Genomic DNA, 19236 nt, shown 5'->3' on the forward strand with positions numbered 1-19236 from the left:
ATACCAACCAACATAACGTCCCTTCCTAACTCTATACCTACTTGGGGCTGGGTCTGAGGAGTCAGCAAAGGACCATCTTTCATCTGGGGAGAGGACATAGAGGGATGGAGATGCCTTCCCGGGCTCAGATTCTGTTCTATGTCCCACTTCCCATGGCAAGTCTCAGCTCCATGCCTCACTGCGGTGACTGAGTGCTGGTTGGGTGCCCTATTTGCTCAAGACTCACACATGTCTCCCGACACCTCCATGAGGAAACTGGTCTCCTGAGAGGAGGAAAGCTCTTTGCCTAAGGTTACATGGCCAAGAAGTGACAGAACCAGGGTCAAACCCAATTCTGTTGGACAAGCTCATTTCTTGCGTGGACAAAACTCTCCATAACCTGTTATCTGCCTGGCATACAGTAGAGTCAGAAAAATACCTGTCCTCCACCCCAATCCCCTCCGGGTAGGTTTTGGCTCATTCCTCTCTCTCCCCATCAAAAAAGAGCCACTGAGGGGTTATGGGCGGGGAAGATGACTGCAGAGAGGAGGGAGAAGTAGAGGGAGGCTGGAGGCAGAACAAGGACGCCCTTCATATGCAGATGGTTCTACTTAGAGGCGGTGTTAATATTTTGATCCTCTGGAGGTCTGGTCTCCCAGGTGGTTGAACCGGGAGTGAGAAACTGTCTCAGGTGTGGCGGGGGAGAGCGGATTTTGAGGAAGAGGAGCCTGGAGAACGGGGTGGGAGAGGGAAAACAAGGTAGCCCGGAGCCAGGCCCACCCAGCCCGCCATCCCCCTCGGTCACTGGTCTCTCACTCCTCGTTCCATCTCCGTCCGACCCCCTTGTCCCAGCGCTGACCCCCTTCCCTCAACGTCCCATTTCAGAAACTCTGCCTCAGTTTCTCAGTTGATTCTTGAGTTCTTTTAGGAGGGGGCCTCTCCATTTCTCTTCTACGTTACCAGGTCTTCCTCCTACTCCCCCTACCCCTTGACCCCCATCCCACCCCCATTTTCAACGTGGGAAAGATCCTGGGAGGGTGAAATTTACAAACACGTGACGGAACTCCCTCCCCCATCTCCGTGACCCGCCCCCATAGGGCCTAGGGGACTGCCGGGCCTTGTCCCCAGCTCTCCTCCCGGGTGCCAGCTCCTCCCCCTTCCCCGCCCCCAGACCCAAGCGGGGTCCGCGCCCGCAGACGAGCTGGGGGCGGGGCGGGGGGCGGAGCCCGTAACAAAGACTGGGAGCGTGCGAGGGGGGCGGGGGTGGGGCGGAATCCCAGCCGCCGGCGAGGCGGGGGAGGCGGCGGCGAGGGTCGCCCCGGCCGGGCGGGCGGGGTCGCGCAAGGTGGCGGTCCCCGCGCCCAGGTGCCGCTAGGGCGGGCGGGGGGACGGGAAGCCGGGCCGGGGGCGCGTCATGTGGCCGCTCACAGTCCCGCCGCTGCTGCTGCTGCTGCTGCTGTGTTCAGGCCTCGCCGGACAGGTAGGGGCCCGGCGGGCAGGTGCAGGCGCAAGGGGCTCCAGGAGGGGAGAGGGTCTTAGGGGGTCCCGACGGAAAGGCGGTTTGGGGCTTCATAAGCGCCCCGGGGCTGAGAGGGGCGGGGGTCGCAACGAGGGAGGGGCTGGGATATCTACCCTGGCTTTGGGGAAAGGAAAGGGGGCTTCACATCCAGCCCCGAGCTGAGATGGTTTGGGGGACAGTCTGACCCCAGCTTCGTGGTTCTCATCCTCTCGGTGACCCGGAGCCCACACCCGCCATCTCACTGAAGCTGAGTGGGGTTGCGGGGGCAACTTCAGGGGGGCCTTGGGGTGTTGCTTACCCTTCACTCCCCCCCATTATGGCAGGAGGTGCCCAAATTTTGCAGCCCCCCTCTCCTCATCTGCACCCCTAATGTGGGGAAGGGGGCGGGACTCACGTGTGAGTGACTGATGGGAACGTGTGTGAGGTGCTGGAGGGGTGCTGGGTAAATGTGTGTGTCTGTGTCACGGCTGGGTGTGACTGAGAGTTTGTGTGTTCGGCTTTGAGTTGGGGTGTGATGGGAGAGGGTGTTTGTGTGTGAGGGAGAGCCTGTGTGTGACAGTGGGAGGCTGTGGCTGGAGGGGTGATGTGACAGTGCCAAGCTTGTGAGCCTGCCACCTGGAGTTGTGTGTCTGTGTGGCTGGTGGTGTGACAGCGAGTGAGGATTGTGTTAATCCTGGCCGTGTTTGGGCAACTGAAGCTGTGTATAAAGGTCTGTGTATACAGATCTGTGTGTGTCCCCACGATTCTTTCTGTCTGTCTGGGTGTTGTACAAAATGTGCATGACCAGGTGTGTGGCTGTGTGAGAGTTTGGGGTGACTGTGTGCTATTCTGTGCCTTTGAGTAAATCGCTTTGAAAGGGAGGGGGAAGACCAGGAGCTGTGTGTGCAAAGGGGTACATCCATGCATGTGTGTGTGCGTGTACATGTGTGTTGGTGCCTCGTACACCCCATTCATGGTTTCCCAGAAACAAGTCTTCCTCCTCATAGTTCCCCCATCTCTTGGGCAGGCTTGGGGGGCCTTGTAGAATGGGAGGGGGTGTCCCAGTTTTCTTCAGCTGTTGGGAAACCTCTTTCCTCCTCCATCTTGGAGGCGGGAGCCCCCTCAATTCCCAGATCTGTAGGAGCTCAGAGGGAAGCTGGAGTCTAAAATAATAATTATAATACAGCTAACATGTATTAAGTGCTCATTATGTGCTGGGCGCTGTTTGGAGCACACAACGAGAAAGAAGGCCCTCCTGGCACCCCCCCCCCCCCCGTGGGCGTGACTGTTCCCTTCATTTTGCAGACGAAGAAACGGAGGCACAGAAAAGTTAAGTCGCTTGTCAAGCTGAGACAGCTTAGGAGTGGCAAGACAGGATTGAACAAAGGCAGTCCCGTGCCTGAGCCCACGCATTTACCTTCTTGTTAAATAATCCACTCCGTGGGTGTAGACAGTGCCTGTGTAGAAACTAGAAGAGTGTTTTAGGTAGAAGCTCGGAGGGAAAACAGTCCTGGCACCTTCTCTTTCCTGGTCAAGAGAAGAAATGCCCACCTCAGGGGGCCATGGGAGGGCTGGAGGTCCGACTTTAAATAGACCTCCAGGCCATAGGGAGAGAGGTTGTGGGGCCCCAGCCCTCACTTCTTGGTTTCCCATCTCAGGACCCACATCCTGGCTGGCATGGGGAATGTGATCAGTGCCTGGCATCAGGCCGCACACAGTAGACGCTCAATTGAGACGCCAGCCAGAGAGAAGAGAGACCAAAAGAGGAAGAAGGTTGAGAGAACGCTGGCACAAAAATGAACCAGGAGGGAAGGTGAATTTGGCTTCCAAGAAGGACCCTTGGGAATCACCACCTCTGGATTCTCCTCCATCCTTGCTAGCCCTGAGTTTGGCTAGTGGTGCTGGAGAGTGCAGAGAAAGGTGCTGTGGGGGTGGGGGTGGGGGTGGGGGGTGAGTTTATGGACCCCCTGAGGCCAATGGAGTTGCTTGGGGGCGGGACTAAACTGGGTTAGGAAGGCGGGGCTAAACAGTGGATGGAGCGGGGCCAAACTGGGGTAGTCAGTTGGGGGTGGCGGGGTCCTATAACTAGCTGCAGTGCCTCGAGGCGGCCACCACGGGAACTACAGCGTCCTAAACGGGCCTCAGTGCCTAGCAGGCCCACCCAGTCTGGCGCTCCAGAGAAGGAAAGGCTCTGAAGAATGAATGCTCTGTCCCTTGTCCACCCCCCATCTGGTCCCAGAGTCCCCTTCTCAGTCCCTGATGGGTCCTGGGCTCCACCACCGGTGCTTGCTGGAAATCCTTTACTTGTCCATTTGAACAACAGTTGTGGTTAAGCACTGGGGAGATCAAGTTATCAAATCCCCGCCCTCTTCAGGGCAGGGGAACAGGCAAGACCTGAGTAAATGTGTAATACAGTGTCAGCAACAAAATTAATGTATAATACAGTGCAGGTGGCGTGAAGAATAAAAACCAGGGGATTAAAGAGGGATAGTGGTGGTGTGGGCAGCTATTCTAACAGGTGTGGCCAGAGATGGTGTCTCTAAGGAAGTGGTATTTGAGGTGACCCCTGAAGGAGGTCAGAGAGGATCTGGGGGAAGAGCATTCAAGGCAGAGGGAAGACAAGTGCAAAGGCCCTGAGGTGTGAGCATCTTGGTATTTTTGAGGAACAGATAAGGAGGCTGTTGTGTCTGGAGAGGAGTGAGGGGAGGGGACATGGCAGAGAGATGGGGCCAGGGAAGCCAGCAGGGGCCGGATGCAGTGGGAACTTGTGGGCTATAGATGGGAGTTTCGATTTGACCCTGAGAACAGGGAGTAGCACCTGTCCGAGGAGTCATCCATCCATCTATCCATCCAGGGTTTGTGTCAGATGTTCTGGGTCTGGCCTGTGACTGCCTTGGAGACTACCAGATAGCTTTCCCTGAGTGAAAGAGGCCCACTTCCTGACTACTGGGAAGTCCTCCCTAAGATCTAGCTATAGATCTGGACTGGCCACTCTGTGGATTTGACATCATCTCTTCCCTGGGGTCCCCACAGGATGGGAGGGAAGAATAATTCAGTTTGTACGGCATACCTCGGGGTCTTTGCACTTGCCATTCCTTCTGACTGGGACACTGTTCCCTCCCTCTCCTTCTACTTCAGTGACACCTCCTCCAGTAGACCCACCCTGACTAGCCTAAAATGACCTCCCCACAGCCACTCTCTGAGCTCTCACTCTGTTGTTTTTCTTCATAGCCTGTCACTACTTCTCCACAATTTGTTTATTCATTCATTGTCTGACTCCCCCTAGAGTGGCAGCTCCTCAGGGTCCGGTGGACTTTGAGCCAGGCACCCAGTAGGTGCTCAACAAGCATCTGTTAAAATAAAAACTTCAATGAACGGATGAATCTCCCTCCTCCTCCCATAGAGTTTCTTTCTTTCTCAAACAGTGGGACTCTTGTACCAAAGGAGGAATGAGGGAACAACTGTCCCCTTGGGCCATCCCCTACCCATTTCAACTCAACCTCTGCTCTTGGATGGGAGGCATCAGGAAACCCCACCTTCTTCATCTATGCCTCAAATCCCACTATTATAGGGCTCCACTCTTTGGGGTTAACACCCTCTTCGCTTGGGCTCCTTTAGAAAATGTAAATCTCCCAGGTGGAAGGAAGTAAAAGGAAGTCTTGAGGACACTCAGATAAGTGAATTGGACATTTTCTTCCTAGGGAAGGGGGAGGGGGGCCTGGAGTCAAACCCGGGCTCAAGATGAAAGAGCTGGGATGACACCTAGTGGTAAAATGAGGTTTGTGCAGAGGTGGTGTGTGTCCGCATGTGGCTCTGCTGAAGGTGTGCAGGCAGAAAGTGTATCAATGCCCCCGGCCAGGGTGAGGTAACTGAGGCACTAGCCTCAGGTGCAAAATTGAAGGGGATGACAAAAAAAAAAAAGAGTCAGAAACTAAGATAAATAATATTTTAAGAAAATAAAAATTAATACAAAAAATCTGTGATACAAAATATCGAAATTTTAAATAAACCCTGGAACTCTTTCTGCCCTTGAATGACTCATATCACTTGCCTCACGACCCCTGGCCCTACAGGAGCTCATCTGTAATGTCCACGGGGGTGTGCGTATGTTTCAGAACCCCGTACTTGGCATTGACTGAGCTGGGCACAGGGGCATATGTGTGCCATAATCACGTACGTGGATAGGTGTCCACAGTGACTATCTTCATATGGTTTGAGCACGTGCATGTGCTCACGATGGGTTTCTCACGAGCCTGGCAACTGGTCTGGGCAATGACTTTTGTCCCCAGAACTCAGCATCAGCACCAGGGAGGCGGTAACTTGCTGTTTTCACTTATTTAGAAAGTGCTCATTGGGAATCTTCTGCATTTTGAGCCTCACACCAGACACCAAGGTCTGGGTGACGACGTGAGCCCTCAGGGGGTGGGATGGTAGATTGCACTTCTCCGAAGCTGAGTCTGGCTGTGCTGGGAAGAAGGGGGTTGTGACAGGAGTGGGAGAGCTTGTTTCCCACTTTTTGGGAACTCTCGCCTGAGAACACGGATATGTCTTTGTGCTGTGTGGAAGGCCCGTGCATCTCACAGCGAGCTTCATCCTTCTAGGGCTCAGCCACAAACCAAGGAGAAACCAGGAAGAACAGAGAGGAGTCAGAATAGAGTCTATGAAGTCTGTGTCCATTGATTCTGGGAGCCCCCGTAGGCTTTCTCCGAGCCTGTTTACTCTCACTTACACATAGCTCTGGACATCCTGGACAGCTCGCATCTCAGCCCTGCTTAATAGACGAGAAGACGGGGGCGCCTGGGTGGCTCAGTGGGTTAAGCCTCTGCCTTTGGCTCAGGTCATGATGTCAGGGTCCTGGGATCCAGCCCTGCATTGGGCTCTCTGCTCGGCAGGGAGCCTGCTTCCTCCTCCCTCTCTGTCTGCCTCTCTGCCTACTTGTGATCTCTGTCTGTCAAATAAATAAATAAATAAAATCTTTAAAACAAAAAAGAAGATTTTTAAAAATTGTGGCAAAATACATGTAACAAAATCTACCATCTTAGCCATTTTTAAATGTACAATTCGCTGGGGCTCCTGGGTGGCTCAGTCCTTTAAGCGGCTGCCTCCTTTTCCAGGCGTGATCCCAGCGTCCTGGGATCGAGCCCCACATTAGGCTCCTTGCTCAGCGGGGAGCCTGCTTCTCCCCCTGCCTGCCGCTCCCCGTGCTTTGTGCCCACTCTCCCCGCCGCACACAATAGCTAAAAGGCAGAAGCAACCCAGATGTCCACTGAAGGATGAAGGGATAAGCAGAATGTGGAGCTATTGTGAATAACGCCGCTGTGAACAGGAGGCGGGAATGGCTCTTTGAGACCTGGCGTCCAGCTCTTTTGGGCCTGTGCCCAGAAGTGGGGTTCCCGCCCGGCTGTTCCCCACAGCGGCCGCACCAGATCACACTCCCACCACCTGTGCCCGTGGGTCCACTTCTCTGCGTCTCGCCGGCAGTGTTGTTACTCCTTGGCTTTTTGACTTGAGCCCACGGGTGTGACGTCATCGCTCGCTGTGGTTTTGATTTGCGCTTCGCGAAGAGATGGTGATGCGGGGCTTCTTACGTGTTTATTGTTGCTTGTGTGTCTTCTTCCGAAATACCTCCAGTCTCCTGTCCATTTTTAAATCAGGTTGTTTGTTTCTCTGTTGCTTAAGGAAAAGGCGAGAGAGTGCACGGGGAAGGGCAGAAGGAGAGGGAGAGAGAGAATCTTTTTTTTTTTTTTTAAAGATTTTATTTATTTATTTGCAGAGATCACAAGTAGTCAGTCAGTAGGCAGGCAGAGAGAGATGGGAAAGCAGGCTCTCCCCCAAGCAGAGAGCCCATCGCGGGGCTCAATCCCAGGACCCTGAGATCATGACCTGAGCCAAAATCAAGAGTTGGACGCTTAACCTACTGAGTCACCCAAGTGCCCCTAAGTAAGAGATTTTATTTTATTTTTTTTTAAAGATTTTATTTATTTATTTGACAGAGAGAGATCACAAGTAGATGGAGAGGCAGGCAGAGAGAGAGAGGGAAGCAGGATCTCTGCGGAGCAGAGAACTCGATGCGGGACTCGATCCCAGGACCCTGAGATCATGACCTGAGCCGAAGGCAGAGGCTTAACCCACTGAGCCACCCAGGCGCCCTAGTAAGAGATTTTAAAGCCCGGAATGAGACCTGGTTGGATTTGAGTGAGGGCCAGAGCCTCTGGCTATAACATGGAAAGACATTGCAGTTGGGAGAGTGAAGGCAAAAAGACAGGATTACCACAGGAGCTGGCAGTCCTGGGGCAAATTGGTGGCAGCCGGTGGCCTAGCAGGACTAACATTTGGGGCATGGAAGGAGCGAACGTCTCTGTTCGAACCTCTGTCTGGGATCCTTAACAAGGACAACTGTCTCTTTCCCAGCCTCCCCCTGGAATTCTGAACCAGGCAGGAAAGCAGAGATGACAGGAGGGGTGTGGGGCTCTGAGACTTTCAGGGAGACAAAAGCGAGACAAGTTTCAACACCAGTTCCAAACACTTGCTGTCGCCAAGCAAAACGTGGAAAGCAGGCACGGGCCAGGAGAGTAACGCCATTTGTGTTCTGAGGCACGTGAAGTTGTGTGTGTGTGTGTGTGTGTGTGTGGACATGAATTCACGTCTTCCTTATGTGTGAATAAAGGAGGCCACAGGGCTTCTTGCAGAGGACACTTAGTTTCGCTTGCTTTGTGTTTTGTTTTTGTTTTCTTTTGGGTTTGTGTTTCTTAGCTTTTCTACTGGAAAGTTCCATCGTTTTTACCTGCTGCACATCAAACAGGGAAGGAACTTATGCCTGAATTCATATATCGAGTCAATTTTCTTCTTGACGTGAAACCTATCTACCAAGAAGTGTGCAGATCATAAAGGTGCAGCTTGAGAAATTGTCTTGAAGTGACATGGTGTTACCAGTCCCCGGTAAAGAAACAGAATTTTTCAAATATCCAGAAGGCCCCCTCGTGCCCCCTCTAGTTACCACCTGCTCCCCATGAGTTAGCTCTAAGCTAACATCTCTCACCATGCACGGGTTGGGCCAGCTTTGTAACTTCGTGAAGTCAGGGGGTATGTTGTTTTGGGGACCCAGCTGGTCTTACTTAGCATTATGTTTGTAAGATGCCTCCATATTACCGTTTTGTGGTCTTTGCCTGTTGTCACCACTTTATGGCATTCCATTGTGTGACTCTACCGTGATATATTCGTTATACTCTTTCTGGGCATTTGGGTTGGTAAAGTTTGCGGCTGACACAGACAGTGCTGGTATAAATATTCTGACACTCCGTCTTCAGCAAATGCCTGTTTGCATTTCTGTTGGGTTTTCGTGAGTACCAACTGACGGCGTGGGATTGAAGCAGGGTTAGAGTTCTGTAAACCTCTGGTTGCGTTTTTTGTTGACCAAATAGGATGCCACCTAGTTTTATGTATGTTTCTGCTTAAAAAACACCTTATTTAATATGTACTGTTGGTTGATTAACATCAGACTCATGGCCAAAGGCATTATAACTCAAGCCTGAACGAAGCTTATCGACAAGATGTGTTTTCTCCAAAGACATGTCACAGCTTGTGTGCACTTTGTAACACGACAGAGCAGTTAGCACTGTGCTTGGTGGCCACTTAAAATAGTGAAGTCACTGGGCACCTGGGTGGCCCAGTTGGTTAAGCGATGCCTTTGGCTCAGGTCATGATTCTGGAGTCCCAGTATCAAGTCCCCATCGGGCTCTCTGCACACCAGGGAGTCTGCTTCTCCCTTCTACCCTCCCCGCTCTCATGCTCTCTCCCTCTCTCTCTCAAATAAATAAATAAAAATCTTAAAAGAAATAGTGAAATCACCAATGATAATGAAAAGTACACTAAAAAAGTGAAAACCTTGGCACCAAATAATCAGTGAAAAAAATGCTTGTTGGGGTGCCTGGGTGGTTCAGTGGGTTAAAGCCTCTGCCATCGGCTCAGGTCATGATCCCAGGGTTCTGGGATCGAGCCCCACATCAGGCTCTCTGCCTAGTGGGGAGCCTGCTTCCTCCTCTCTCTCTGCCTGCCTCTCTGCCTACTTGTGATCTCTGTCTGTCAAATAAATAAATAAAATCTTTTTAAAAAAATGCTTGTTTGCAGTTTTAAGAGCTGAAGCAAGAAGGCAGAGTATGGCTGTGTTGGACTTTAGTTGGGAGCCTGCGGGTTGGTGACTCTATTTTTTTTTTTTTTTTTTTTTTTTGGTGCCCGGATATGCATGTCCATGAATGACCACAAAATCCCCATGAGTGTTGATTTTGGGGTTACACATAAATCGTAGCATGTTGGTGAGTCTGCCAGTAGGGAATCCGCAAATAATGAGACTCCACTGTATACATCAAGGAGCAGAATGCCGAGCTATAGGGAGGAATATATGGAGCTTTAGGAAATGCTGCCATTCCTCCAAAGTCTCAAAGACTCTTCAGTCTTTCCATTTACTCTTAGGATTTGAGCGATCCAGCTGCTTCGCATCGTCCCAAGCACTCGGTGGTGTCTTTCCTTTCTCCTTTAGCTGTTCCGGTGGTTGTGGAGCGGTAACATGTTTTGGATTTAATTTACATTTCCTGATGATTAATATTAAATACCTTTTCACATGTTTATGGACCACTCAGTGTTCCCTTTTGTGAAATGCTCTATTCCACTGCCTACCTTTTTCTTACTGATTTGTAGGAATCTATGTGTCCCTGTGTATCCAGATTTTAGATATGGATCTGTATTTATCTATACAGACCTCATAGAGATTAAATAAGATATGAGTCTCTGTCGGACGTAAGGATTGCAGACAACTCTCCCACTCTGTGGCTTGTCTTTTCATTCTCTTAATGGAGTCTTTGATCAATAGGACTTCTTAATTTTAATGTAGTTCAGATAATATTTGTCCCCTTTTAAGGTTAGTGCTTGTTAGTGTCCGGTTTTAGAAATCTTTGCCTACCCTCAGAGTAATGAAGATGTTCTTCTGTATTTTCTTCTAAAAGATTTATTGTTTGACTTTCACTTTTAGATACACAATCCATTTGGAATTGATCTTTGCATAGGATATGAGGTAGGGATCAACATTTTTTCTTTCCCCTGTGAATAGACCTAGTTGACCAAGCGTCATGTAGACTTGGGAGCCTGACCGTCTGGGATTGTGTCCTGGGTGGCTTCAGGAAATCTCTTAGCATCTGTGTGCCTCTGTTTCCTCATTTTATTTTATTATTTTTAAGGTTTTATTTTATTTATTTGACATAGAGAGAGAGACAGTGAGAGGGGGAATACAAGCAGGGGGAGCGGGCAGAGGGAGAAACAGGCTTCCCGCCGAGCAGGGAGCCTGATGCGGGGTTCAATCTTAGGACCCTGGGACCATGCCCTGAGCCGAAGGCAGCTGCTTAATGACTGAACCACCCAGGCGTCCCTGTTTCCTCATTTTAAAAATAGGAATTGTAGTCCTATCTACCTCTGAGGGCAAAGTGAGTTATTGCATGTACATTGCTGCCCATGATACCTAGCATGGGATTCGTACTCCGTAAACCTTAGCAACCATGGTTATTATTTCCGACAGTTGTCAACTTGTTCCCTCCGGAGAATTTTCAGGTCAGGGGAGAAACATTTCTTGACGTGGCTCCTGGTCCTGGTGCATTCAGTTTGCTCTAACAGAATACCATGGATTGAGTGACTCATAAACAACAAAGATGTATTTCCCACAGTTCTGGAGGCTGGGAAGTCCAAGATCAAAGTGCTGGCAGATTGGGTGTTTTCTCTCTGTTTTCTTATATGGTGGAAAGGAGACAGAGCTCTCTGGAGCTCTCTTTCTTAAGGACACTAATCCGTTCAGCCACAGTCATGACCTAATCACCTCCCAAAGGCCTCATTTCCAAATACCATCACATTATGGGATTAGGTCTCAACATAGGAATTGGGGGGGGGGTGGGCCACAAACATTCAACCTAAGGCACTCCCCACCACAGTGCTTAGAGTGATGGTGGTGATGGGGAAGAAGGGATATATTCTTGGGGTGCCTGTCTGGCTCAGTTGGAGGAGCATGTGACTCTTGATCTCAGGGTCATGAGTTTGAGCCCCACATTGGGTGTAGAGATGACTTAAATAAATAAATATCAGGGGTTCCTTGGGAGGGCACAGTCGGTTAAGCATCACACTCGGTTTCGTCTCAGTATGTGATCTCAGGGTTGTGAGATCAAGCCCTGTGTCGGGCTCCAAGTTCAGCATGGAGTCTGCTTAAGACTTTCTCACCCTATTCCCCTCCCCACCTCTGTAAAATAAAAAAATAAATCTTATATATATATAGAGAGAGAAAGAGAAAAGGAGAGAGATAGAGAGAGAGAGGGAGGAAGGATAGTTTCTGGAGACATTTCTGCATCAAGATCAGTGAGCATTGGTTTGAATGGAGTAGGGAAGGAGAAGGAAGGATATGGGGGCACCGTCCATAGTTTCTAACTGAGGTTACATCTGGGCCAGGACCATGGGGGAGCAAGCAAGGAAACAGGGGCACAAAATTTAAGGACTCCTCACATCAGTGCAATTGCAGGGCACATCAGGGGAGGGGGCCCAAAGGGACAATTTAAGAATGCTCCCCCTGAACAGTTTTCTGGAGGTGTAATTTACATGCCATAAAATCTACCTGTTTAAGTGTGCAATTCAGTGACTTTTTAGTAAAATTTCAGAGTTGTTCAAATATCACCCCAGTCCAGTTTTAGGACATTCCATCACTCCCAGAAGATCCCTCATACCCATTTGCAGTCCATCCCCACACCCACCCTTAGTTCCAGGCAATCACTAATCTAATTTCTATCTCTATTGGTTTGTCTTTTCTGGACATTTTGTGTAGATGGAATCATACAAAATGTGGCCTTTTTTTTTTTAAGGTTTTATTTATTTATTTCACAGAGAGAGAGAGAGAGATCATAAGTAGGCAGAGAGGCAGGCAGAGAAAGAGGGGGAAACAGGCTCCCTGCTGAGCAGAGAGCCCGACATGGGCTTGATCCCAGGACCCTGGGATCATGACCCAAGCCAAAGCCAGAGGCTTTAACCCACTGACCCACCCAGGTGCCCCAACCTTTTTTTTTTTTTTTTTTTTAAGATTTTATTTATTTGAGAGAGAGAGAGAGAGCGCAAGAGCCAGAGGAGGGGCAGAGGGTGAGGGAGAGGGAGAAACAGACTCCCCCCTGAGCAGGGAGCCCAATGTGGGGCTTGAACCCAGGACCCTGGGATCATGACCTGAGCTGAAGGTAGATCCTTAACTGACTGAGCCACCCAGGTGCCCCAAAATGTGGCCTTTTGTATTTGGTTTCTTTCACGTGGTGAAATACTCTCAAGATTTGTCCATGTTGTAGCACATGTTTGTTCTTTGTTTCTTTTTATTGCTGAGTGACGTTTCCTGTATGGATGTACCACAGTTTGTTTATCCATTTGCTACTTGATGGGCGTTTGGATGGTCTCCTTCATGATGAAAAATGTTGGCACGAATATACACATACAAGTCTTGGAATGGACTTATTTCTCTCAGGTATATGGTATTGTTGGGTCTTGTGGTAAATTTCTGTTTAACTTTCTTTTTAAAAAAAGATTATTTATTTATTTATTTTAGGGAGTGCAAGCAGGGGCTTGGTGGGGGAGGGAGGAGGAAGAAGGAAAGAGGGAAAGAATCTCAAGCGGACTCCACGCTGAGCTCATGACCCTGAGACCATGACTTGACCCAAAACCAAGAGTCCAATGCTCAACCGACTGAGCCCCCCAGGCACCCCTGTTTAACTGTTTAGGAAAGGGTTAGATTGTTTCTCAAAGTGGTTGCAACATTTTATATTCTCCGTAACCACAGGTTCCCATATCTCTACATCATCAGCAGCACTGCCCCTCTTTCTGACTGAGGTTGTTCTGGTGGGCGTCATGTGTTATGGTCCTGTGAAACACAGGTGAGAATGTTCAAGAAGCAGATGGGTAGAGGGTCTGAACTCCAGCTGAAGATCTGAGCTGTAGATATACCTTTGGGAGCCTTAGCTATAGATTCATTTAGTCAGTCAATCAACAACAGTTTTTTTGAGCACCTACTATGTGCCAAGCACTATTCTAAGCCCTGGGGTTTCAGTTGTGAAAAATATGGCTATGTAGGTACCCTTGTGAAATTGAAAGTCTGGTGGAGGAGACAGACCATAAACAAATAAAAATCATGTCACATGGGGATAAATGCTGTGTAAGAAAATAAAGAAGTGTAAGGGACAGAGTGTGGTGGGGGCTGTTATCGTCAATGAAGTGGTCAGGGAAGGTCCTTCAGACATGATGGCCATATCACTCAGACTTCAGCTGGGGAAACAAACCACTCTAGGTGTTTCAAGGAGAGGGAATTTAATACAGGGAATTGGTTAAGTGTAAGATGGAAGACTTGAGAAGCCAAACTGTGGGGTTGATCAGGGAGTCCATCAACAGACCAGAGTACAGAACTGCTTGAGGGACCTTACAGATGGGTGTTGTGATGAGAAGGGGGCTCTTCTGTGGGAGCTGGGACCATGGTGGGGGATGTAGCCACCACTGGAAAGCACCACAACCCCAAGCAGAACGAGCAGGGAGAAATACCCTGGATTCTCCCTTCCTTCCACACTCCAGTCTCCTTCCAGTGCCTCCCATTGGATAAGCCCAACAGGAAGCCAGTGTATAAGGAAACCTGGGAAATGTAGTTTTCTGGAGAAAGGTAGGGCATGCCTCTGACCTACACAATGATAAAGCAGAGATATAAATAAAGGAACAGCTAAATATCTGTTTCTGTGGTAATAGTTCTGGGGGGCACCTGGGTGGCTCAGTCAGTTAAGCATCTGGCTCTTGGTTTTGGCTCAGGGCATGATTGCAGGGTGCTTGGCTGTAGCCCTGTGTCAGTCTCTGAGTTCTGTGGGGAGTTGGCTTGAAGATTCTCTCTCTCTCTCCCTCTGCAGCCCCCTCCCCACTCGTATGCATGCGCTCTCTCTCAAGTAAATTAATTAAATCTTAAAAAAAAGTGTTCTGGGTAGAGTGGACAGCAATGCACAGCAAGTACAAAGGTCCTGAGGTGGGAGTGTGCCAGACAGAACCAAAACTTTGGAAGTGGGTGTGATGGTCCAGGCACACTACACAGAATGAGATGAGTGGGGACCCAGGACAAAACCCTGGGAGACATAGACATTTAGGGAAAAGACAGGAGATAGTGATGATGCAGCCAGAGAGGGGAGAGTGGAACTAGGAAATGATAAGGTGTTTGTGAAGTCAAAAGAGAAATTACTTTCAAGAAAGAGGGAATGAGGGGTGCCTGGGTGGCTCAGTGGGTTAAGCCTCTGCCTTCAGCCTGGGTCATGATCTCAGCGTCCTGGGATCAAGCCCCACATCTGGCTTTCTGCTCGGCGGGGAGCCTGCTTCCCCTCCTCTCTCTGCCTGCTGCTCTGCCTACTTGTGATCTCTCTCCCTCTGTCAAATAAATAAAAATCTTAAAAAAAAAAAAGAAAGAAAAAAGGAAGAGGGAATGACTCATGAAGACTAACCTAGGGGATAACTACATAAGGGCTCATGTGAGGCTGTGGGATGGGCAGGTTGGAAGTTCGCTACTGCCTTTGGTGAGAGGAGTCTGGGAGCATTCAAGGAGGCAGGAGGTGAGGCAGTAGAGACAGCAAAAGCAGCTGTGAGGGTAGACCACTCCCTGGAAGAGCCTGATGGGAAGAGCTATAGGGCATGTTCCCACAGCACCAATGGTGAGTGAGAGAATGTCAGTGGGTTCCAAATTCTCTAGGTGGGGAGACCTTGGAGCCCAGTGGTTTTGGAGTCTGAAATCAGACAGGCCTGGGTTAAAATCTTGAGCCCCTGTTTACCTGCTGCGTTGCCTCAAGTTGGTCCCCTCTCTTCAAGCCCAGTTTCCTCACCTGCAAATAGGGATGTTGCTGTACTTTTCCCGGGAGGTTGCAACTGGGGCTCAGCCAGCACATTTGCTAAGTGTTCAGCACTTGTAAATGCAAGCTGTAGTGAAAGGAGGTAGGACACATCTCATTTTTTAAAGTTTATCATCAGTTGCAAATAATAACAAAGGCAGCTGCTACTTATAAAATGCTTAGCACGGCCCAGACACACTGCAAAGTACTTTACAAGCACAGCACCCACTCTGCTAGACACACACACATGCTCTCCCAGCTCACTCTGCTCCAATCACACTGGCCTTTCCTTGAAGTTATCTTAGTGCCTCAGGGCCTTTGCACTTGCTGTTCTCTTTGTAACTCTTCCCTCAGATACCCAAATGGCCTCCTCCCTTAAGTTTTACAGGTCTCTGCCCAAATATCACTCTCCAACCATCCTGACTAAAGTTTACTCTCCTGTTTTGTCTGGATGCCCCTTCCTCCCCTTAGCCTACCTATTTTACTTTTTCTTCCTCCTCCCCCTTCTACCTCTTATCTACCTTGCCCCATACAATGTTCAGCTCCACAAAGGCATTTTTATCTGTTGTTCGCAGTTCCTTGCACATAGTAGATGTTCAGTATATCTTTAATTTGATTCTCAGGACAGCTGAGCCCTTTACATGGGTCCTCACAACCACCCACATTGCAGATGAGGAAACTGAGGCGGAGGTGACCTGGGGGTCACCAGGGCTCGGCACCTGCCTCGGAGTTAAGCTCAGAAAAAAGGGCAGTTCAAGACCCCTACCACCGTGTTCAGTGCTTCTCCCTCGGCGAGCCCTCGGCTAGCGGCCACCGCCCGGAAAGGCCTGAGTCATCGCTGCCTCCAGACGGCGGCGGCCGCGGGCTGCGGGCGACGGCGGCGGCGGCCGGGGCGGCAGCGCGAGGTGATGCGGGGACGCCGGGAGGGGGCGTGAGTGCAGGGAAAACAGAGGAAATTAAAACCCGCCGGGTGCTCCTCCCGGCCGCCTTGCCGCCCCCGCCGCCGGCTGGTGCGTGGGTGGGTGGAGGACCGCTCTGCACTCCCTCCGAGTGGAAGGGGCTGACCCCCGAGCCCTGGGGACCGGAGGAAGGTCCCAAGTGTCAGTTTCCCGCCCCCACCCCAAGTTCCAGTTGTGAGTGGAGACCCGCCTGGGACTAGTCTGCAAAAGGCTGGCTCCTCCGTCTCAGCCGCCCCCGATTACGATGCGCCCCTCGGTGTAGTGGGAAATCCTCCGGGCTGCCCGGGTGACCCCCCACTGCCGCACCGTCATCCAAGCGGTCGCGTCTACTGGCTCTAGACCTACCACTCTGGGCTTCCCTGGTCCCGAATACACCGAGGGGTTCCCAGAGTGGAACCGGGGAAGCCCCTTCCCCTAGGGAAAGGAGACCCTGTGCTGCCCGGTTCAGGGGCGCGCACGGGTCTCGCCCCCACGGCCCGCGACGCCTGCGCTCCCGGATTCCAGAGAGCCGGGTCGGTGTTCTAACCGTAGGAGGGTGGGGGCTTGCGACTCCGGGCCCCTGCCAGCTTCGGGTGGTCCGCGTGGGGCAGCTGCCCACTGAACCCAAGGGTTGGTGGGGGGCGGTCGAGCACCGAGGGCTCCGAAAGGGACTGTGCGCGGAGGGTGGCCCGGGAGTGCCGGGGGCTGGGGAGGGGCGGGAACACCGATGGGGGGGCGGGGCTGGGAATGCCGCGGCGGTGGGGGTGGGGCAGGTGGGGGGGGGGGAACACCGCCGCAGGGGGCCTTCACCCGGGGGGGGGGCGGTCCCGGCGGGGCGGCGCCGGGGCCTGGGGGGGGGGGGGCAGTCTGGGCGCCCCCCGCCCCCGCCGGGCTCCGGGCCGGAGCCGTGACGTCACGGCGGCTGGAAGTGCCCGGCGCGGAGGCGCGGGAGGGGGTGGGGGGCCGAGCCGGCGCTTTATAAGCGGAGCCCGCCAGGCGCGCCGAGCCGCAGCCCGCGTCCGCGAGCCCCCCGGCCGGCCCCGGCCCCGGCCCCCAGCTCGCGCTCGCGCCCCCGGGGCGGCTGGGTGGCGAGGGACCGAGCGCCAGGCGGCGGGCCGGAGAAGGGACGCGCGGCGGGCGGCCGCGGGGCATGAGGCGGGGGCGCGATGTCGGTGCCGCTGCTCAAGATCGGGGCCGTGCTGAGCACCATGGCCATGGTCACCAACTGGATGTCGCAGACGCTGCCCTCGCTCGTGGGGCTCAACGGCACCGTGTCCCGCGCGGGCGCCTCCGAGAAAATCGTGAGTGGCCGCCGCGCGGGGGGCACTCCCGGGGGGCGTGGTGCCCGCGCCGGCGCCGCCGCAGCCCCCGGGGGCCCTCGCCCCCCAGCTTCCCTGAGCCCCCGGCCTGGGGGCGCCCTCCCGGGGCTGGGGGCTGGATGCGGAGGAGCCCCGAGACCCCGAGTCCCCCACCCCGCGCCGTTTATTCTTGTTATTATTATTACTGCTTCTCATTATTAGTGAGCAGAGTCCGAGTGGCAACAACGTACTAGGCTCGCTCCGCTCCCCGCGCAGGCGGCAAGGGCTGCGCAACTGAGCCGGGTCCGGCCGAGTGGGGCGGAGCGGGAGGGTAGATTCGGCAGGCTGAGAGGGACCTTGCCTCTGAATGGGGGAACCACGGGGTCTCCGAGTGTCTCCACCTTCAGGATTGCTGCCTGTTTCTGAGTCGTCCCGTCTCCCTTTCTGTCTTTTTCTCTCAGTCTCTATCTATTCTTTCTCCTCTGGTTTGCTTCTCTCTGTCTCTCCCTGTCTTTGTCTCTATCTCTTTTGCTCTGTCTCTGACTTTGTGTCTCTTTTAGTTTGTCTTTTTCTCTCCCCTGCACCCCCCACCCCCACCGCAGCATCTCCTTCCTGGTTATCTGCTTCACCATGTGCGGAATATTTATTCCCAGAACTCGCTCTCTCTAGGAGGCAGATGGCTCTCAAGACTGGGGTAGGGGCAAGGGCTGGCACAGCCCCCAGAAGCACAGGATTGCCCCTTCCCTTAGCCCATCCTGTCCTCCTCCATCACCTTCATCCTCCAGCTTCTCTTGCCACAGAGGTTTTTTTGGGGAAGGGGCAGGGAGATTCAGTGGTGATCAGTAACAGTATTTCTGGTGTCCTGGGGAGAGGGGAGAAGGCACCCTCTACTGCAAACTTACCTCGGAGTCCTCCAGATATGGCCTCCCCCTCCCATCTTTTCCCCTCTTCAGTCTGTTTGTGGGACTCCTCCCAGTAGGTGGAACTGGGATGCATGGAGCTCCCTCTCCTGCCCAGTATTTCCCTAACTTCACCAGCTCCCGGGTTCAGCCCCCAGCGGCAACCCCCCCCACTTCTTTCTTTCTCCTTGCTGAAAGGAAAAGAAGTCTTTGCTCCCAAGGGTTGAAGGCAAGTTGGAGGGGGGGTTGTTGGTGGCGCCAAACACTGTGCCCAGGCTTTGTCCCACCCCTGGGGTGAAATGATATCGGGCTTGGCACTGGTGAGGGCTTTCAGTCCAAATTCTCAGACTTGAAGCTAATGTGTGAAACAATGTCTTTCTTTGTATCTATCACATCCCGTGATATGATTCAAGTATATCCTGGTGTGTTTATTTAGGCATGAGTTTCGGTGTGTGAATAGGGTTGGGTGGGAATCAAGGGAGAAAGTTTAGGAGCTTTGCCAACGTGAGGGTCCAGGTGTGTCTTCCTGTGTGTGAAGGTGTGTCCCAGGATGAACGTGTCCCTCATTGTGTGTCCCTGAGTGTGTCTGGATGTGGATGTGTCTAAGTGTGTGTCTGCAGTTCTGTGTCCCTGACTGTGGGTTTGCATGTGTTCCACGATTGCATGTGCATGTAGGGATTTGTGACAGCCTTCTTGCTCTTGCCTTCTGAGGGGGAAAAG

At 52.2% G+C, this 19236-nt stretch overlaps 1 protein-coding gene across 2 annotated transcripts in view; it reads left to right on the top strand.

The window, feature by feature from the left end:
• Nucleotides 1-1285: 1285 nt before the first annotated feature.
• The window catches only part of OLFM2 (olfactomedin 2), a 59032-nt gene continuing 41081 nt past the window's right edge, over nt 1286-19236 (top strand). The window contains exon 1 of one of the 2 annotated variants that reach the window (XM_047703242.1): nt 1286-1459. In XM_047703242.1, coding sequence (XP_047559198.1) covers nt 1394-1459 — 66 coding nt within the window. In that variant the 5' untranslated portion in view covers nt 1286-1393. Of the gene's footprint in view, nt 1460-17396; nt 17621-19236 lie in introns of those variants that run through there. The other variant, XM_047703234.1, reaches the window with a different exon arrangement.

The sequence above is a fragment of the Lutra lutra genome, chromosome 1 (genome assembly GCF_902655055.1).
Source record: "Lutra lutra chromosome 1, mLutLut1.2, whole genome shotgun sequence".
Taxonomy (NCBI): Eukaryota; Metazoa; Chordata; class Mammalia; order Carnivora; family Mustelidae; genus Lutra; species Lutra lutra.